This window comes from Hyla sarda, chromosome 1, assembly GCF_029499605.1.
Source record: "Hyla sarda isolate aHylSar1 chromosome 1, aHylSar1.hap1, whole genome shotgun sequence".
NCBI lineage: Eukaryota > Metazoa > Chordata > Amphibia > Anura > Hylidae > Hyla > Hyla sarda.
Genome location: NC_079189.1, coordinates 576,629,814 through 576,652,625, shown reverse-complemented (window position 1 = coordinate 576,652,625; position 22,812 = coordinate 576,629,814). Strand labels below are relative to the sequence as shown.

General features: G+C 44.5%; 1 protein-coding gene across 1 annotated transcript in view; it reads left to right on the top strand.

Moving 5' to 3' along the window:
• Positions 1-6,488: 6,488 nt before the first annotated feature.
• NEDD4L (NEDD4 like E3 ubiquitin protein ligase) overlaps positions 6,489-22,812 on the top strand; it is a 365,727-nt gene continuing 349,403 nt past the window's right edge. The window contains exon 1 of the mRNA XM_056544621.1: positions 6,489-7,033. Coding sequence (XP_056400596.1) covers positions 6,989-7,033 — 45 coding nt within the window. The 5' untranslated portion in view covers positions 6,489-6,988. The remainder of the gene's footprint in view (positions 7,034-22,812) is intronic.

Sequence of the window (22,812 nt, the reverse complement as noted above, 5' to 3'; positions counted from 1 at the left end):
TTTTCTAACTTTGAAGCTCTCTGCTTGTAAGGAAAATAGACATACCAAATAAATTATATATTGATTCACATATACAATATGTCTACTTTATGTTGACATCATAAAGTTGACATGTTTTTACTTTTGGAAGACATCAGAGGGCTTCAAAGTTCAGCAGCAATTTTCCAATTTTTCACAAAAGTTTCAAAATCTGAATTTTTCAGGGACCAGTTCAGGTTTGAAGTGGATTTGAAGGGCCTTCATATTAGAAATACCCCACAAATGACCCAATTATAAAAACTGCACCCCTCAAAGTATCCAAAATGATATTCAGTAAGTTTGTTAACCCTTTAGGTGTTTCACAGGAATAGCAGCAGTGAAGGAGAAAATTCAAAATCTTCATTTTTTACACTCACATGTTCTTGTAGACCCAGTTTTTGAATTTTTACAAGAGGTAATAGGAGAAAAAGCCTCCAAAAATTTGTAACCCAATTTCTCTCAAGTAAGGAAATACCTCATATGTGTATGTCAAGTGTTCGGCGGGCTCAGTAGAGGGCGCAGTAGAGGGCTCAGAAGGGAAGGAGCAACAATGGGATTTTGGAGAGTGAATTTTGCTGAAACGGTTTTTGGGGGGCATGTCACATTTAGGAAGCCCCTATGGTGCCAGAACAGCAGAAAACCCCACATGGCATACCATTTTGGAAACTACACCCCTCAAGGCACGTAACAAGGGGTCCAGTGAGCCTTAACACCACGCAGGTGTTTGACGACTAAAGTGCAGTTTCTTCCCCAAATTTACCATTTTTACAAAGGGTTATGGGAGAGAATGCCCCCCAAAATTTGTAACCCCATCTCTTCTGAGTATGGAAATACCCCATGCTAGGACGTAAAATGCTCTGCGGGCGAAATACAATGCTCAGAAGAGGAGGAGAGCCATTGAGCTTTTGAAAAGATAATTCGTTTGGAATGGTAGTCAGGGGCCATGTGCATTTACAAGCCCCCCGTGGTGCCAGAACAGTGTACCCCCCCCCCCACATGTGACCCCATTTTGGAAACTACACCCCTCACAGAATTTAATAAGGGGTGCAGTGAGTATTTAAACCCCACTGGCGTTTGACAGATCTTTGGAACAGTGGACTGTGCAAATGAAAAATACAATTTTTCATTTTCACGGACCACTGTTCCAAAAATCTGTCAGACACCTGTGGGGCGTAAATGCTCACTGTACCCCTTATTACATTACATAAGGGGTGTAGTTTCCAAAATGGGGTCACATGTGGGGGGGGGGGGGTCCATTGTTCTGGCACTATGGGGGCTTTGTAAACTCATGTGGCCTTCAATTCCGGACACATTTTCTCTTCAAAATCCCAACGGCGCTCCTTCTCTTCTGAGCATTGTAGTGCACCCGCCGAGCACTTTACATCCACATATGGGGTATGTTCTTACTCAGAGGAAATGGGGTTACAAATTTTGGGGGGCTTTTTTCCTATTTTCCCTTGTGAAAATGAAAAATTTTGGGTAACACCAGCATTTTAGTGAAAACATTTTTTTTTTCATTTTCCCACCCAAATTTAATGAAAATTTGTCAAACACCTGTGGGGTGTAAATGCTCACTATACCCCTTGTTACGTTCCATGGGGGGTGTAGTTTCCAAAATGGGGTCACATATTTATTCATTTATGCTTTTTGCGTTTATGTCAGAACCACTGTAAAATCAGCCACCCCTGTGCAAATCACCAATTTAGGCCTCAAATGTACATAGTGCGCTCTCACTCCTGAGCCTTGTTGTGCGCTCGCAGAGCATTTTACACCCACATATGGGGTATTTCCGTACTCAGGAGAAATTGCGTTACAAATTTTGGGGGTCTTTTTTTCCTTTTACTGCTTGTGAAAATAAAAAGTATGGGGCAACACCAGCATGTTAGTGTAAACATTTTTTTTTTTTTTTACACTAACAGGCTGGTGTAACCCCCAACTTTTCCTTTTCATAAGGGGTAAAAGGAGAAAAAGCCCCCCAAAATTTGTAGTGCAATTTCTCCCGATTACGGAAATACCCCATATGTGGCCCTAAACTGTTTCCTTGAAATACGACAGGGCTCCGAAGTGAGAGAGCGCCATGCGCATTTGAGGACTTCATAGGGATTGAATAGGGGTGGACATAGGGGTATTCTACGCCAGTGATTCCCAAACAGGGTGCCTCCAGCTGTTGCTTAACTCCTAGCATGCCTGGACACTCAGTGGCTATCCAGAAATGCTGGGAGTTGTTGTTTTGCAACAGCTGGAGGCTCCGTTTTGGAAACACTGCCGTACAATACGTTTTTCATTTTTATTGGGGGGGAGACAGTGTAAAGGGGTGTATATGTAGTGTTTTACCCTTTATTAAGTGTTAGTGTAGTGTAGTGTTTTTAGGATACATTCGCACTGGCGGGTTAAGGTGACCGTTAGGAGTTTGAGCTGCGGCGAAAAATTTGCCGCAGACCAAATTTGAAGCAGGAAACTTACTGTAAACCTGCCTGTGTGAATGTACCCTGTATGTTCACAATGGGGGACAAACCTCCAGCTGTTTCAAAACCACAAATCGCAGCATGTACTGACAGACCGTGCATGCTGGGAGTCGTACCTTTGCAACAGCTGGAGGCACACTGGTTGGAAAACCTTCAGTTAGGTTCTGTTACCTAACAGTATTTTCCAACCAGTGTGCCTCCAGCTGTGGCAAAACTACAACTCCCAGCATGTACTGACATACCGTGCATGCTGGGAGTTGTACTTTTGCAACAGCTGGAGGCACACTGGTTGGAAAACCTTCAGTTAGGTTCTGTTACCTAATTTAGAATTTTCCAACCAGTGTGCCTCCAGCTGTTGCAAAACTACAACTCCCAGTGTGTACTAATCGCAGAAGGGCATGCTGGGAGATGTAGTTATGCAACAGCTGGAGGTTACGCAACTACAACTCCCAGCATGGTGAGACAGCTAATTGCTGACTGGGCATGCTGGGATTTGCAGTTTTGCAACAGCTGGAGGGCTGCAGTTTGAGACCACTGGATTATGGTTTCCAAACTGTGGCCCTCCTGATGTTGCAAAACTACAAATCCCAGCATGCCCAGACAGCAAAGAGCTGTTTGAGCATGCTAGGAGTTGTAGTTTTGCAAGATAGTGGTCTCAAACTATATAGTGGTCTCAAACTGCAGCACTCCAGCTGTTGCAAAACTACATATTCCAGCATGCCCAAACAGCAAACAGCTGTCTGGGCATGCTGGGAGTTGTAGTTTTGCAACATCTGGAGGGCTACAGTCTCAGACTGTAGCCCCCCAGATGTTGCTAGGCAACTTACCGGCTTCCATAGGATCCAGGGAGCCGTCTTCTTTTGCCGCACGCCGCCCGTGCCGATCTCCGTCGCCGCCCACAGCCTCCGGATGGGTAAGTGGACCTTCGGCGTTCGGTCGCCGTCGTTTCCCCGTCCTGCCCCGCCTATTGTGGGTGGGCAGGAGGGGGGAAAACGAAAGTAAACCCCTCCGCCCCCCATCTGCTATTGGTGGTCGCGTCTAGACCACCAATAGCAGGGATAGGAGGGGTGGCACCCCTGCCACCTCACTCCTATCGCTTCAGGGGGATCGTAGTTGTCTTAGACACCTGCGATCCCCCTTCTATTCCGGGTCAAGTGTGAATTCACTTGCGATTTGCGCCAATCGCCTACATGTGGGGGTCTAATGACCCCCCTGGGCATTTGCACGGGGTGCCTGCTGATAGATATCAGCAGTCACCCTGGTCCGGTCCCCGCCCGGCGCGCGGCGGGGACCGAAATTCCCACGGGCGTATGGACACGCCCTTCGTCCTTAAGTACCAGGACGCAAGGGCATATGCATACGCCCTTCATCCCCAACAGGTTAAACTGTACACTGTTTTTAAAAGTGCTTACAGTTCCGTCCATTTTTATTAAAGAAAAAAAAACATTGATAATTTTGTCAATTTTTAATGCGAGGGGTGTTGGGTAGGGACTTTAGGATGCAAATGCGCATGTGCAAAGTAAAAACTGTATACGGTTTCCCGTATGGAACTGTATTCATGTGCGTTTCCCATTGACGTCCATGTTAAAAAAAACACGTATGTGGTTGCAGTACGGTTTTTTAAGCCGGAGTCAAAACCGTTTTTGTCTCCGGTTTAAAAACCGCATTGGAACCACATACGTTTTTTTTAACATGGAAGTCAATGGGAAACGCACATGTATACAGTTCCATACGGGAAATCATATACGGTTTCCACTTTGCACATGCGCATTTGCATGACCAATGGTAGAGCAGGACAGTGGGTTAATGGAGGCCGGTACCTGGAGGATAAGATGCCTGGGGACCCCCCCAATCTTCGCTGGAGACTGCTGGATCCTGGCTCAGGTAGGGAATCGACGGTGGTGGTGGTGGGGGGGGGGGAATTGAAAGTGAAAGTAAAGTGATCTTTACTGTGGCAACCACTAGGAAGGCCAAACTGCAACTCCCAGCATGCCCAGACAGCCAAAGGCTGTCTGGGCATGCTGGGAGTTGTAATTTTGCAACATCTGGAGGGTCACAGTTTGGAGACCACTGTTACAGTGGTGCCCAAACGGTAGCCCTCCAGATGTTGCCAAACTACAACTCTCAGCATGCTGGGAGTTGTAGTTCTGTAACATCTGTCCCTTCAGATTTAGCAATTTTCATGACATTTTTGAAAATTGCTGCTCTACTTTGAAGCCCTGTAATTTATTCAAAAAGCAAAAATATGTCCATTTTATGATGCCAACATAAAGTAGACATATTGTATTTGTGAATAAAAAATAAAATTTATTGGGAATATCCATTTTCCTTACAAGTAGAGAGCTTCAAAGTTAGAAAAATGCAAACTGTTAAAAATTTTCATGAAATTTGGGGATTTTTCACCAAAAAAGGATGCAAGTAACGCCGAAAATTTGCCACAAAAATCAGAATATTCGGTAAAAGCGTTTTCGCGTTATTACCGTATATACTCGAGTATAAGCCGACCCGAATATAAGCCGAGGCCCCTAATCTCACCCCAAAAAACCCAACTATAAGCCTAGGGTGGGAAATACATCATCCACCCCCGTTATCATCCAGACCCCCATCTTGACCGGGAGGCCCTCTTCTCCGCTCCGGGCCCCTGACTAGTGACGTTGCCTTGGCGACGACGCACAGGAACGTTCATGCGCAGAGACGTCCCTGTGCGTCGTCGTCAAGGCAACGTCACTAGTCCGGGGCCAGCCCGGAGCGGAGAAGAGGGCCTCCCCGTGAAGATGAACAGCCCGGAACGACTAACCCTCCCCAACGGACGGTCCCTGCAGCATAGATGGCCCGGACCAGCTCACCCTTCCTTCCCTCCCACCGAGGTGAGGTGAGTTGAAAACTAAAGGGGGTCTGGATGATGACGAAGGCCGCAGTGGTCTTCAACCTGCAGACCTCCAGATGTTTCAAAACTACAACTCCCAGCATGCCTGGACAGCCGATGCTGGGAGTTGTAGTTTTGCAGGTTGAAGACCACTGAGAAGGGATTGACAGGCGGAGAGTTCACTCAAATATAAGCCGAGGGGGGTGTTTTCTGCACGAAAAATCGTGCTGAAAAACTCGGCCTATACTCGAGTATATACGGTAATTCGTAAAGCGACGGTGGTCAGAATTTCGAAAAAGGGCTCAGTCCTTAAGGTGAAAAAGGGCTGCGTCCTTAAAGGACATGTCCGGTGCTCACTTTTCTTATTGCATCCGTTCCGGGCTGCAAAAAAAAAAGAGAAAAGAAGCTTTCTCTTACCTGCCTACGCTCCCCTGGTGCTCCTGTACAGGTGTTCGGTCCCCGGGCTGTATTCTTCTTACTTCCTGTTAGCCCGGCACGTCACACGGAGCTTCAGCCTATCACTGGCCGAGGCGGGACATTGCTGCGGCCGGTGATAGGCTGAAGCTCCGTGTGACGTGCCGGGCTAACAGGAAGTAAGAAGAATACAGCCCGGGGACCAAACACCTGTACCGGAGCTCCGGGGGAGCCTAGGCAGGTAAGAGAAAATTTGTTTCCTTTTATTTTTCAGCCCGGAACGGATAAAATAAGAAAAGTGAGTACCGGACATCTCCTTTAAGGGGTTAAAAAACGGATTGAAAACAGTATGGCAAAAACGTGATGTGAACCCAGCCTAAACATGTGACTTGAGGGACCACTGTATCCGATTTGTTTCACTCTGCTGCAATGCCAGTATCAAGACACCAGAGGGCGCTGTTGCATTGGCTAAATGGCAAGGACTGTATATTTTGCTTTAGAAAATGGAAGTGTTTTGTGTTTATTTGACGGTTGGAAATGTTTACAAACACAACTGGATACACAATTGCAAAGCCCAGATGTTTGAAACGGTTCCATCTCAGGCTTGATACATTGTATCACAGGGCAGGGGGAAAGCTGGTGCACTGACTGGGTTTGGCTGGATCTGCATAGTCTGAGGCAAAGAAGTTGAGGATTCTTAATATAAATGATGGGTGGCAGAAGGGCTGCACAACCGAACCTGGCAGCTGCAGGATGACCCTCACCATTGGGTGCCTTGGCTGCTTCCTCTCCACGCCTCTATGGGTTGGGGGCTGGCCCCTATGCTTGCTAGTGATTGCAATAAGCCGGGTATAGGGCAGGAAGGACTTGCTCTAGTCACTCCTCCTTCCATGAGTCTGAGGGTTTGTGTGAGAGCTGAAGCAGGGAGAGCTTCCAGGGACTCACAGTAAGCAGTTTTGGGGCTGTGGAGCAGAAGAACATCCCCCCCCCCCCCACCCAAGATCTCCTCCATGGATTATTGATTCTCCTGGGCAGCAGCAGAAGAGTTAAGCTTCTTGCAGGACTCACCTGGGCTATTGTTCTGCAGGATCTTCTTCTTCCTTAACCCCCCTTTGATCTGGACATACCCCAGCGGATCACATCTATTGCATTCCTATGATCAAGGGCTTGTGAAAAAAAACAAAAACCTCCTTCCCCCCCCTACCCCTACCTCTCTTGGAGCTCCATGGCGACTGTTGTGGAGCCCATTTTTGGACTTTCAGAAGATGAAGTAAGTGCAAGTTCATGCTTGATCTCCAGCTGCTTGTGTAATGTTGAAAGTCCATTGCTGCATGGTGTTGTTGGCACTTAGGTTTTTATTGGTTTATTTTATTTTTTTACTCATTTTGTTGTTGTTGCTGTTTATATGGAGGAGAACATGGAGGATGTGAAGGACCTAGCCCCAGCTGGCTGTTGTAGTGTATATTCAGCCAGTGTTAGATGCTTTGCAGATGGTGCCAGGGGCACCTGTGCCAGTGATGGGCACTCTGTCTTGTCCTCCAGTTTAGTGGCCTCCAAACTGTGGACCTCCAGCTGTTGCAAAACGACAACTCCCAGCATGCCCGGACAGCCGTTGGCTGTCCGGGCATGCTGGGAGTTGTCGTTTTGCAACAGCTGGCGGCCCACAGTTTGGAGACCACTGCGATAGTTGCTTTATAGGAAGCTTCTATTGAAAGATCTGTGGATGCATTTTCAACTCGTTCTATATTCTCAATATATCCAGGCTTGGTTTAAGGTCCAGTTCACACTATGGGTTTTTCCGCTACAGAATTTCCACCTGGACACTTCCAACGCTGATCCAAAAGAACATGTTCATTTTTTTTTTTTTGGCAGAATCCACTAAGAAAATCCCATCCTGCTTGGAAAATCCAGTGCAGCAGATTCCCATCGCTGTCAGTATGATTTCCCCTGCACAGTGCACACAACGGAATTTCAGTGGCGGAGCTTTCCGACGCTGAAATTCATCTGCCGAAAGAGAGAACGTGCTTATGCTTTTGGCAGAATACTGAGCGGAAGGCATTGTCGGCTCTGGGGATCGACTATGCCAACGTTGGACGCTCACAGAATCTCTGCCTGGAGAAATTCAGTAGTGGGCATAGACCCTTAGGGTGCGTTCACACGTGCATATATTTGCTGCAGACATGTAGAAGATTTTGCTTGCCATTGACTTCAATGGGCAGCAAAATCCGTTGAAGAAAATCTGCAGCAGAAAATACGTACGTGTGAACGCACCCTAAGGGTACGTTCACACAAGCGGACCCACAGCGCATTTTACGCTGCAGATCCGCTGCATGGTGGCTTTACATGTGCCTGTTTGGAGTGGCAAATACACCGCTACGAGCAGACACACTGCAATGTGCGAGTTGCAGCGGGCATGCGCAGTATACACACATATCGCGACGGCTCTCGGCCTTGCTCATGGAGCAGGGAGAGCGGCTGCGATGTGTGCAAGTACACCGCGCATGCACGGCAACTCGCACATCGCAGTGTGTCTGCTCGTAGCATCGTATTGCCGCTCCAAACAGGCACATGTAAAGCTACCATGCAGCGGTCCTTCAGCGGTGGATCTGCAGCATAAAATACGCTGTAGGTTTGCTCATGTGAAGTACCCTAAGGGTCTATGCACACGGTAGAAATTTCTGCATGCGGATTCCGCCTCAAATTAAAGCCCAATAGACTTTTTTGAGATTCCGTACTCCCATTCGCACTTGCGAATTCCGCATGGATTCCACACCCATTCTGCACAAGCCAGAAACCACCCAAATGAATGCGGAAGCGGAATTGGTGCAGATGTGTGGAAATTCTGAATTTGTGAATGGACCGTAAGTCAATGGAACTTTGAATTGCTGTGCAGGAAATTATCGCCGCTTAGCCATTTTTCTTACTGAATTCCATAGTGTGAACATTCCCTCTAAAGGAGTACTCCAGGATATAAAAACGTATCCCCTATCCTAAGGATAGGTGGTAAATGTCAGATCGCGGGGGGGTCCGACCGCTGGGACCCCTTGCATTCTCCCACACGGTGCCCTGGCTCTCCTCCTAAGGGTCTATTCACACAGGTGGGATTTCCTGTTGCGGAATTCCGCTACAAATGGAAGCCCAATAGATTTCTATGGGATTCCACATGCGAATATCCACACAAATTCTGCACAAGCAAGAAACCACCCAAGGAAGCAGAAGTGGAATTGGTATGAAAATTCCGCCTGTGTGAATAGACCCTAAATAAAGCGTGTTGACCACCGTACACAGCTGCAGCTGACACGCCCCCTCCATGCAGCTCTATGGGAGAGAGAGAGAGTCCCGAGTGCAGTGCTTCGGCTCTCCCATAGAGATACATGGATGGTGCGTGTCATGCGGTGGTTGACACACTCCATTTAGGAAGAAAGTCGGGGCACCAGACAGGAGATTTCCAGTGGTCGGACCCCCCGCAATCTGACACTTTAAGGTCTACAGTTAATCAAAACATGCAATTTCAGTCAAAACGATTGTTTGTCAGGTGAAGTTTTTGAACCAACAATGACAAATCACCATGGTCTGACAGAAGTCAGGCTTTAATTAAAAATTTAATTCTTTTTTTAATCAGTAGTTGACTGTGTGCGGTGTAATTGACCGTTACATAATTGATCGTTCCGTGATAGAACTTTCCCTGTGTCCTCGCTCATATGGACTAATGTTTACAGCTTTGTTGGCATAATGATTGTTTACTATTCTGTGGTGGTTCAACCATCATCAACCTCTTTATATCTAATGTGTAAGGTCACCTTACTAGGGGCAGAAGTAGCTATTTAATTCTTGGGCCATGTTCACATGTAGTGTTTTGGTCAGTATTTTTACTATAGACCCAACGGAGTGATTCTTAAAACTTAGCTGCAGCAGAGTCCCATTGTGCTGCACTGTGCACATGTCGGAATTTCCACTGCAGATGTTTCTGGCATGGAAATTCTGTTCATTCTTTCTGCGGACTCCGCACGGAATGCAGATCTGTCTGAGACGGCGTTTTTCCCGTGCAGTCTCTGGAATGTCCGCACTGAGATTTTCTGTGCGGACATTATGAAGTGTGTAGGGTAATCCGGCACTGCCCTAGTCAGGTATGTGAAGACACAACACTTCCCTCCACTGGTCAGGTATCCTATATCTTGCAGTGGTATATGGTGCTGACAACCAAAAATCCAGTCCAATACTACATGAAAGAGAAATGATGTCGCACTCACCGCTACTGCAGCGTCTTCTTTTATTAACAGATACTCAGATGTAGGGAATAGAGATAGATATACAGTGGCGGGGGTGTACAGATAGGAGGCGATCATACAGCTGTCACACACCGCCGGCCCCGTGGTTGCTGGTAATCAGGGGATAAGATGTCTAAGGCCAGGTTCAGACTATGGAATCCGAGATTCCGAGTGCGCCCAGCGCTGACTGAATCAGTCTCCAATAGACTGCAGTGTGTTCCGCGCGGATTTCCAAGCGGATTTCCAAGCGGATTTCCAAGCGGATTTTCCATTCACAAATTCTGAAGTGTGACTTTGTGAACGGAAACGCATTCACTACACTATATATTTTAGCATGCGGAATTTCCACCTGCAATTTCAAAGCGGAATTGCAGGCGAAAATTCCGTAGTCTGAACCTAGCCTAAGCGCCGGAGTACCCCTTTAATGGCTCCTGCCTGTGCCAAGGAACAGGAATGCCAATCCATTTGAAAAAAAAAATGCAAAACCATGAGTTGGTGCGAAAAACAGAGAAAGGTCCAAATACTTGTAATATATATAATTTTTATTTTATTTTATTTTTTTTAATCTATTTTTTCCTTCTTTCTCGTTCTTCTACTGGTTTGTCATTGACCAAATCCTACATGTGAACATAGAGCAAGCAGGTTGACATCCTGCTTAAAGGGGTGGAAAACATTTATTTATTTATTTATTTTTTAATCAACTGGTACCAAAAAGTTAAACAGATTTGTAAATGACTTCTAGTAAAAGAAAAAAAATCTTTATCCTTCCAGTACTTATCAGCTGTATGCTAAAGAGGAAATACTTTTTATTTTAGATTTTTCTTTTTTTCTCTTGTCCACAGTGCTCTCTGCTGACACCTGATGCCCGTATCAGGAACTGTCCAGAGCAGCATAGGTTTGCTATGGGGATTTTCTCCTGCTCTGGACAGTTCCTGGTACGGGCATCAGGTGTCAGCAGAGAGCACTGTGGTCAAGACAAAAAAGAAATTAAAAAAGAAAAGAATTTCCTCTGTAGCATACAGCTGCTAAAATGTACTGAAAGGGTAAAGATTTTTTTTTTAATAGAAGTAATTTACAAATCTGTATAACTTTCTGGCACTAGTTGATAAAAATAAATAAATAAAATTCCTCAGGAGTACCCCTTTAATGATTGTTCCTAGGAAAATTCACTCCTGATAATGTCTGTGTAAGGGCTCGTTCACACAGCCGGCGTCTTCCCCTCCGTCAAAAGGTTGGGAGATGAGCAGAGAAAAAAATACTGCAACTTCTGTAATATACCAGACACCCAATGGACCCCATTTAATTCAATAGGGATCTGTCCGGTCCAGGAGGTGTCAGTTGTGCTATGAGCCCTTCAGGATCCGATTGGTGCAAACAAACAAAAAAAACTGAATGGACCCAGAATACACAATGGCAGTGTGAACCGAGCCTTAGCGTAAGCGGGATGTGCGGCCGATTACTGATGCATTTGAATGGCCCCATGAATGATCCAGAGATTGTTTGTGTGGCCGGGCTGCACAATTAATTAATTTATTTTTTATTTTTTTGTCATTTCCAAATAAAAGCAGTTTTTGTAGCTTACAGTTAGAGTGGTCATCATTCGACGCACCTTGAAAGTTGTTACCCAGCTTTGCTAGAACCCTGAATGTAGCAGTTGTAGTGTGCCAGCGATGGGTGAGTGCTATTGTATTATTAAACAGATCTGCTAGTCCAGCGGTCTTCAAACTGTGGCCCTCCAGATGTTACAAAACTACAATTCCCAGCATGCCCGGACAGCCTTTGGCTGTCCGGGCATGCTGGGAGTTGTAGTTTTGTAACATCTGGAGGGCCACAGTTTGAAGACCGCTGTGCTAGTCAGTAGGCTGATAAAGGTGAATGACGCAATCTCTGAAGGATGCCATATTGCTCACCCAGCATTCCCAGGATAAGACATTACTGAAAAACTGCCCAAATTTAACAGTAAAACATTACATACAAAAAAAGAGACTTGTGTTTATTGTTTCTGTATGTAAGAGGAGATCCAGTATACGTGCAGTGGAGAGGAGTCTAGATGGGAATCGTAGCCCATCAGATCTGTTATATCCTGCTGCACCTTTTAGTGTTGATGACCTATTAGATGCCGGGAGTGTCACTGTTGCCCCCTCTGAATGATGGTGGTTGTTTATACAGGTAGCTGTAAGCCATACTCCTCTCCTCAGCAGCTCATGGAGAATGGGATCACAGTGCGTCCTATCAGCCTGCAGCCCCGAGGTCAGGAGATGCTATAGAGGCTTAATCTGTGGGATTTACCAGGCAGCATAGATTGTCAGTGGTAGATGAGACCAGCACGTCATCTTAACCGGCAGAGGATGGTATTAACCTCTACAGTACCAAATATCACCAACCCTATCATATTTATCGGTCTACAGTATCTCCCATAAGTGAGTCCACCCCTGACATTATATATACAGTATCTCCCATAAGTGAGTCCACCCCTCACATTATATATACAGTATCTCCCATAAGTGAGTCCACCCCTCACATTATATATACAGTATCTCCCATAAGTGAGTTCACCCCTCACATTATATATACAGTATATCCCATAAGTGAGTCCACCCCTCACATTATATATACAGTATCTCCCATAAGTGACTCCACCCCTCACATTATATACACAGTATCTCCCATAAGTGAGTCCACCCCTCACATTATATATACAGTATCTCCCATAAGTGACTCCACCCCTCACATTATATATACAGTATCTCCCATAAGTGACTCCACCCCTCACATTATATACACAGTATCTCCCATAAGTGAGTCCACCCCTCACATTATATATACAGTATCTCCCATAAGTGAGTCCACCCTTCACATTATATATACAGTATCTCCCATAAGTGAGTCCACCCCTCACATTATATATACAGTATCTCCCATAAGTGAGTCCACCCTTCACATTATATATACAGTATCTCCCATAAGTGAGTCCACCCCTCACATTATATATACAGTATCTCCCATAAGTGAGTCCACCCCTCACATTATATACAGTATCTCCCATAAGTGATTCCACCCTTCACATTATATACACAGTATCTCCCATAAGTGAGTCCACCCCTCACATTATATATACAGTATCTCCCATAAGTGAGTCCACCCCTCACATTATATATACAGTATCTCCCATAAGTGACTCCACCCCTCACATTATATATACAGTATCTCCCATAAGTGACTCCACCCCTCACATTATATACACAGTATCTCCCATAAGTGAGTCCACCCCTCACATTATATATACAGTATCTCCCATAAGTGACTCCACCCCTCATATTTTATACAGTATCTCCCATAAGTGAGTCCACCCCTCACATTATATATACAGTATCTCCCATAAGTGACTCCACCCCTCACATTATATATACAGTATCTCCCATAAGTGAGTCCACCCCTCACATTATATATACAGTATCTCCCATAAGTGAGTCCACCCCTCACATTATATATACAGTATCTCCCATAAGTGACTCCACCCCTCACATTATATATACAGTATCTCCCATAAGTGACTCCACCCCTCATATTATATACACAGTATCTCCCATAAGTGACTCCACCCCTCAGATTATATATATAGTATCTCCCATAAGTGAGTCCACCCCTCACATTATATATACAGTATCTCCCATAAGTGAGTCCACCCCTCACATTATATATACAGTATATCCCATAAGTGAGTCCACCCCTCACATTATATATACAGTATCTCCCATAAGTGACTCCACCCCTCACATTATATATACACAGTATCTCCCATAAGTGAGTCTACCCCTCACATTATATATACAGTATCTCCCATAAGTGAGTCCACCCCTCACATTATATATAAAGTATCTCCCATAAGTGAGTCTACCCCTCACATTATATATACAGTATCTCCCATAAGTGACTCCACCCCTCACATTATATATACAGTATCTCCCATAAGTGAGTCTACCCCTCACATTATATATACAGTATCTCCCATAAGTGAGTCCACCCCTCACATTATATATAAAGTATCTCCCATAAGTGAGTCTACCCCTCACATTATATATACAGTATCTCCCATAAGTGACTCCACCCCTCACATTATATATACAGTATCTCCCATAAGTGACTCCACCCCTCACATTATATATACAGTATCTCCCATAAGTGACTCCACCCCTCACATTATATACACAGTATCTCCCATAAGTGACTGCACCCCTCAGATTATATATATAGTATCTCCCATAAGTGAGTCCACCCCTCACATTATATATACAGTATCTCCCATAAGTGAGTCCACCCCTCACATTAAATATACAGTATATCCCATAAGTGAGTTCACCCCTCTGTTTGTTGCGTAGAAATCCTGATTTCTGTATACTGTACTGTGAACTTCATGCCCAAGAGGCTTAAAGGAGTAGTCCAGTGCTGAAAAACTTATCCCCGATCCTAAGGGTAGGGAATAAGTTCAGATCGCGGGGTTCCAACCGTAGGGGCCCTCCGCGATCTCCTGTATGGGGCCCTGGGAGCCCGTGGGAAGGAGGCGTGTTGACCACCGCAAGAACCATGGGCCGACACGCCCCCTCAATACAACTGTATGGTAGAGCCGGAGCGCTGCCTTCGGCAATCTCCGGCTCTGCCACAGAGTTGTATTGAGGGAGGGGGGGTCGGCTGCCGTTTCGTGCGGTGGTCAACGTACGCTATCTGGCCAGCGAGCTGGGGCCCCATACAGGAGATCGCAGGGGGCCCCAGCGGTCGGAACCCCGCGATCTGAAACTTATTCCCTATCCTTAGGATCGGGGTTACGTTTTTCAGCACTGGACTACTCCTTTTAAAGCAGTGCTGGAAAATAAAGGTGGCCACACAGAATATTGATTGACTCTTTGGGCCCAATTTGGACATTTCCACTTAGGGGTGAAACTCACTTACTGATACTTACTTTTGTTGCCAAAGATTAGAGATTAATGCCTGTGTGTGGAGTTATTTTGAGGGGACACAACATTATACAGGCTGAGCACTCACTACTTTACAATGGAGTGGAGGGTCATTTCTTCAGTGAGATGACAGAAAAGTTAGAATAAAATATTAACAACGTGAAGGGTTATGGAAGATAATGTTTCTCATATGTCTATCTCTCTCATATCTGTCTAGGAAAAAAGGAGGTTGACTGCAGCACACCAGCGTATTCAGTAAAAAGTTGTAGCTTTATTACAAGTCAATGGTGGTGTGAGACCACAGAAATGTAGTCATTGTATCTAAGGAATAAAGCTACAACTTTTTACTGAATACGCTGGTGTGCTGCAGTCAACCTCCTTTTTTCCTACCTTGTTGGACCCAGGACCAGGGTCCCTGCGACTGATCTGCACCCACTACTTGGATTTTTCTCTCTAGGAGTGCCGCTCTTTTCCAGTTTTGTATATCTATCTATCTCATATCTATCTCGTATCTATCTTTCTATCTCATATCTATCTCATATCTATCTCATATCTATCTCATATCTATCTCATATCTATCTTTCTATCTCATATCTATCTCATATCTATCTATCTATCTCGTATCTATCTATCTATCTCGTATCTATCTTTCTATCTCGTATCTATCTTTCTATCTCGTATCTATCTTTCTATCTCGTATCTATCTTTCTATCTCGTATCTATCTTTCTATCTCGTATCTATCTTTCTATCTCGTATCTATCTTTCTATCTCGTATCTATCTTTCTATCTCGTATCTATCTTTCTATCTCGTATCTATCTTTCTATCTCGTATCTATCTATCTATCTCGTATCTATCTATCTATCTCGTATCTATCTATCTATCTCGTATCTATCTATCTATCTCGTATCTATCTATCTCCTCTATCCTGCATACACATGACAATAAGAAGAAAGACCCTAACAGAAGATGGGACTCTCACAAGAAGTGCCGGGTTGACACATTTTGGCGTTATTTTGTCATCTCCATTGCACGCCCCTATAGATCAGCACTAGGTTGCGTACAGGTTTACATTCACAATGTCACGTCTACCCCACTCTTGTACACATCAGTCCTCTGCTCCCAGAACCTGTCCTTACACAATAGTATTATTGGGAATCGTTCCACCCTCCACACACCTTTCTCAAGACTTAAATAATTTGCCGTAGGTGTTGTTGAAATGTTGCAGCGGTGTAATAACCATACCCAGCAGAGAGGGTCGGTAGATGTAGACCGGTATTCATAGTTTACTATAGTTTTGACTAGAGATGAGCGAACTTACAATAAATTCGATTCGTCACGAACTTCTCGGTTCGGCAGTTGATGACTTATTCTGCATAAATGAGTTCAGCTTTCCGGTGCTCCCGTGGGCTGGAAAAGGTGGATAAAGTCCTAGGAGACTCTTTCCTAGGAATGTATCCACCTTTTCCAGCCCACCGGAGCACCTGAAGGCTGAACTAATTTATGCAGGATAAGTCATCAACTGCCGAGCCGAGAAGTTTGTAACGAATCAAATTTTACTGTAAGTTCGCTCATCTCTAGTTTTGACTGTTCACACCGTATATTGGGATATTATAAGAAATAATATTCTGACCTATATTGTGACATAGCAGTAGGGCTTAATAGACCAAACCTAGTCGCCCATAAACAAAATGAACACTGCTATTAAACAGGCCTTCTGAATCGTCAGGATACCTTGTTGACAGCCCCCTGATGTACACCTGCCGCATATGTCCAAATTATGATGTAAGCCCCTTGTATGTTTCTTCTAACCCCTAAATAATTCATAATGGCTACAGGTGTAGCAGAGCTATATCAGGCATAATTCTTGGTTTAGGCATTACCGTTCCTCTCTAAACCACAATTGTGTACTAGCGGTGTAGCTGCTTAAAGGGGTACTTTAGGATTTTTTTCCAGCCTTTTAGCCAATGTTGCCAAGTTTTATAATATGTAATTTGCCTTTATTACCTCTGTACGCCACTTTGTTCTGTTCTCATGTAGAGCACCTACACTCGGAAGTGCGGCAGTGCAAGTCTATTTATTTTATTTTACTGTTGTCTCCGACCTTTCCCAGCATTCCATGCAGCCAAAGACAATGTGGTTTATTTACTAAGAGTGAAGTGTAAGTTTGTTTGTGGGTTTTGATTTCTGACAGGTATTTACTAAGGTTTCCCTACATTTTGCACTTTTCCCTACACTTTGCTTTTTTTACAACTCTTCTGATCTGTCAGGTTTTCCTCAACTCAAATCCACCACATTTTCTGTGGAAACCATAGTAAATATGTTGGGATTTTTCAAAACTGCACAGGGACGTGCGACATAATTTGGGCGCAAAAGCCGACAAAAAAGAGTTGGGATCATGTTCGTAAATAAACCCCAATAAGTCCTAAGTCACATTGTCTCCAGGGGGTGCGGCTATGCTGCAGTGGGTGGGTGGATAGCAGGGTTGAAGGGATTTACTGAAGTAATACTTTCCACCCACCCGCTGCAGCATAGCCACGCCCCCTGGATACCATGTGACTTATCACACAAAAGCGACTGCCATGTTTACGTGTGATCTAATAGGCAACTGTGGTTAAAACTGTACAAAAGTGATAGACTCTAGTGCAGAGAGATGCTGTACAGAAAGAGGACCCCCTACTGTTGTCATTATAACCTATTACAGGGTTTGCAATACTACAACTCCCAACATGTCCTAAAAGCCAGAGGCTCCCATCATCTGAAGATCTACAGGCTGAGGAACGCTGAGGCTGAGGTCATGTGTACACCAACTGGAAATCATCTTTGGAATAAGGCTATGTTCACATGACAGAATTTCAGTGGGATTCTGCTGCCCTGTTCACATAGCAGAATTCCGCGCCAGCAATTCAAATTCTGGTGTCCGCAGAAAGAGTAGACATGTCCATTGTTTCTGTAGATTTTGCAGGGAAATTCATTGCAGTGTATGAGATGGCACATTTCCAAGTGGTCCTAGTGCCGCCATGTTGTATCGGTGCTCTGCTGTCTATGGGGCCCCCAGCTATCTCCTGCCAGGCGTTCTGGTTCTCTCATAGAGAGGAATGTGTGGTGTCCCAGTACCACATTTCATACGGTACTTATTTATCTATGGGTCCCCGTAGCCAGAGTCCCTAGGACTTAGTAATCTCTGTTAGTCAGTCCGCCCCTAGTCGCCTCTATTATAGTATATAGATTTCTAATTTGTCCATAGAATAATGTATATAGTATTATTTCTGTATATAAATGGTTAATTACTTGTTTCCAAGTAATTCCAAGTAATTCGGGTCATGTGATGTGTTCCAAGCCTCATTCTGGATGCGTTCCAGGCCTCACTTTGGTATCTCTAGCCTCATTCTGGTTTTATAATGTATATAGATCCTGTGATGTAAGCAATCCCATCACACCATGTAAAGTGAATGGCAGACATTCGGACTAATCAGATTCGCCACGCCCCCTGCCCATATAAGGGAGCGGCGGCCATCTTATCTCTCTCCTGTTCCTGGGATGGCAAGCAAGCAAGACCTGTATAGCAGTAATCGCAGTGAGTTAGGCCTGAGCCTTGCGGCAACATGCTGAATGATCTAAATTATAGTGTCATCCTCTAAGCACTCTGCAGTATCACCGGACCCAATATTTCCCAACTTCTGCCAGTCGCTAAGCAACCTAAGAACTGTTATATGAGACTGTTACTACGCATTGGATATTGCAAGCACTGCAGTAAAGTTATTCAACTTCAAGTTAAATCTGCTTGGGGACCTTCCGTTTTTTTATGCAGCTATCATTACTGGGAAGGGCGGCGATAGGCCGGAACATAGATTCAGCATACCAGCCCTCACCCTGGCGTCACGAGTGACTGGGTTAATATTAACCCCTCATATATCAACACCATACCATCCCTACCATACACCCCCCAAGGGCTACCACAAATGGAGGGCACGTGCTAACTACTTTTCCGTGCGCGAAGAGTGCTGAAGAGCTGCACAGGAGATCTTGGGGGGTCCGAGATCTGACACTTTTATATCCTATCCATTTGAATAGGGGATACATTGTCCTTTACTGCAGTGCTCCTTTTGTCTTTATTGGATTTTACTACCATATTTCGGCAGAAGAAAAGACTTGGCCATTCTTCTGCTGGAATTCGGATCTGCATTGCAAATTGAACAGAATTGTGGAAATCCCATTAAAATCAATTGATTCTGATTTAAAGGGATACTCCTCCCCTAGACATCTTATTCCCTATCTAAATGTGCAGCGCGGGAGGCTCCTGACGTCACAGCCATGCCCCCTCAATGCAAGTCTATGGGAGGGGGCGTGACGTCAGTCACGCCCCCTCCCATAGACTTGCATTGAGGGGGCATGGCCGTGACGTCAGGAGCGGGGCGTGGCCGTGACATCACGAGCCTCCGCATCGCAAGTCACCCGGCACGGAGCGAAGTTCGCTCCATGCACTGGATGTCTGGAGTGCCGCAGCCGAGATCACGGGGGTCCTCAGTGGTGGGACCCCCGCGATCAGACATCTTATCCCCAATCCTTTTAGATAGGGGAAAAGTTGTCTAGGGGCGGAGTACCCCTTAAAAGTCTAAATTTTATTTGGAATCCATGTCAAATTCCTTGTGGATTCCACCATTGTGAGCTAGCCCCTAGCGTTCCCCCAAAGGCAGTGTAAAAATTGCTGGTTGTTGTAGTTCTACTGCAGCTGGATAGAGGCCCAGTCGCTGTTTTTTACGTTCCTAGATAGATGTGCAGGAGATTCTGCTGCCTTTGCAGGGTTTTTAAATACTTTATAATGTGTCAGCTGGATGAAGTCTGGGGCAGAAAATCAATAATGTGATGTGTGCGGAGAGGAAGGGCGACCTGTCTTCCTCTGTCTTCTCCCTGTTCTCCCTTAGACCAGTTGCTGACTGACAGGGTGAGGAATGCTGACATCCTGCACAACTACAAGGCTGAATTCCGGAAGAATAATGCTTAGGAATGAATCCCTCCCCTCCAATGCATGTTATCCAGGACTAAACACTGGAGAGTTCTTTGTGGAAATGTTTGCGCACACTGGGCTCTGCTACATTACTGTTCAGTTCCTGCATGGACCACTTGCTGCAAACTCTCTGGAAAGAAGGAAATGTATTCAGTAGGGATTGATCCCGAGAATACAATGAACGTAACACAGTTCTAGTCTTTTCTCTCTCTGATTTGGCGCGGTGCCATCTACATCATACTATGGATTTATTACAGCTGGATTTGTTATTTTACTTTTTGGAGCTGCACCTTTTGTGTGTCATCGACACACCCTAGTATTTTAGGAAAAACCTGTGGTGCCCCCTGACCCCCCTATGAAGGGAGGGTGAACATCACATGGGCTGTGTATATAATGTCATAAGATTAATTATCCATTTACCTATGAATACTTTTTTTATTTTTTAAAGTTTAATACAGGATTAATCTACATTACTTATCCTGTACTGATCCTTCAGAGCTGTACTCACTATTGTGGGGTCACTGTGTACATACATTACATTACTTATCCTGTACTGATCCTGAGTTATATCCTGTATTATACTCCAGAGCTGTACTCACTATTCTGCTGGTGAGGTCACTGTGTACATACATTACATTACTTATCCTGGACTGATCCTGAGTTATATTCTGTATTATACTCCAGAGCTGCACTCACTATTCTGCTGGTGAGGTCACTGTGTATATACATTACATTACTTCTCCTGTACTGATCCTGAGTTATATCCTGTATAATACTCCAGAGCTGTACTCACTATTCTGCTGGTGAGGTCACTGTGTACATACATTACTTCTCCTGTACTGATCCTGAGTTATATCCTGTATTATACTCCAGAGCTGTACTCACTATTCTGCTGGTGAGGTCACTGTGTACATACATTACATTACTTATCCTGGACTGATCCTGAGTTATATTCTGTATTATACTCCAGAGCTGCACTCACTATTCTGCTGGTGAGGTCACTGTGTATATACATTACATTACTTCTCCTGTACTGATCCTGAGTTATATCCTGTATAATACTCCAGAGCTGTACTCACTATTCTGCTGGTGAGGTCACTGTGTACATACATTACTTCTCCTGTACTGATCCTGAGTTATATCCTGTATTATACTCCAGAGCTGTACTCACTATTCTGCTGGTGAGATCACTGTGTACATACATTACATTACTTATCCTGTTCTGATCCTGAATTATATCCTGTATTATACCCCAGAGCCGCACTCACTATTCTGCTGGTGGGGTCACTGTGTATATACATTACATTACTTATCCTGTACTGATCCTGAGTTATATCCTGTATTATACTCCAGAGCTGTACTCACTATTCTGCTGGTGAGGTCACAGTGTACATACATTACATTACTTATCCTGTAGTGATCCTGAGTTATATCCTGTATTATACTCCAGAGCTGTACTCACTATTCTGCTGGTGAGGTCACTGTGTACATACATTACATTACTTATCCTGTACTGATCCTGAGTTATATCCTGTATTATACCCCAGAGCTGTACTCACTATTCTGCTGGTGAGGTCACAGTGTACATACATTACATTACTTATCCTGTACTGATCCTGAGTTATATCCTGTATTATACCCCAGAGCTGTACTCACTATTCTGCTGGTGAGGTCACTGTGTACATACATTACATTACTTATCCTGTATTGATCCTGAGTTATATCCTGTATTATACTCCAGAGCTGTACTCACTATTCTGCTGGTGGGGTCACTGTGTATATATATTACTTATCCTGTACTGATCCAGAGTTATACTTCAGGGCTTTGTTCGCACTGCTGCTGGTTGTTATTGCAAACAGTCAATACGTCAGATATACCTCTTTAGGTGGGTATACATTTTCAGCAACTGTTGGCCCAACGTTTGCTCAACCAACATACTGACTTTCCAGTACACATAAACGTTTAGCACTGGTGAATGCTCTTGTATTCTCTATGGTGAGGGGTAAGCTGCAGCCAGACAACGGTGGTAGCCACTTATCCCTCTCTGAACAAAAAAGTTGGGTTGCAAAATTCTCCTCCCCTCTTTCCACCAATACCATTTGTTGTTGGAAAGTCGAGAGGCCGCCTTACTCAAACAACCAGGGGGTACTTCAGTATAAAGTGTGTGGATACCTTCACATCTTTGCTGTGATCCTGGGGGAGGGGCAGTTTGTTTTTTACTACTTCAGATTACTGTTGCTTTTATGTATTATTAGATTATATATAGTTTATATTATATATATTATATGCTTATGTGCAGAGGCTGTCTTTACTTTCTTATCTCAGGCATGCATACTTTAGTACCATATAGTGTTCTGTACTGGTTGTGTCCCGGATCAGCGCAATCGGACAGATCAGAAAGGTTTATGACAGTCATCACGGCTCTTACTCAATGTATGGTATCTGTTCCATCTGCCTGAAGAGAAGTCTGACCTGGTTAGGAATTTCTATTATAATAATTTATTGGGGTGGAAGGTTATGGACTGCGCTCTAGCAACCCCCATTGGGGTGTGGGTTGTATGTTGTAGTTTTGTGTTTTTTTTCCTATCCTTACAATAAGCCATCAGTGTGTGAATGGTGTGGTCTGATGTCTGACTCAGTGTTAGTGCTGACCCTCCTCCCCCCCATTTCATTTAGTTTAAAGGGGTACTCCACTGGAAAACATTTATATATATCAACTGGTGCCAGAAAGTTTAACAGATTTGTAAATTACTTCTATTAAAAAATCTTAACCCTTGCAGTATTTATTAGCTGCTGTATGTTCCAGAGGAAGTTCTTTTTC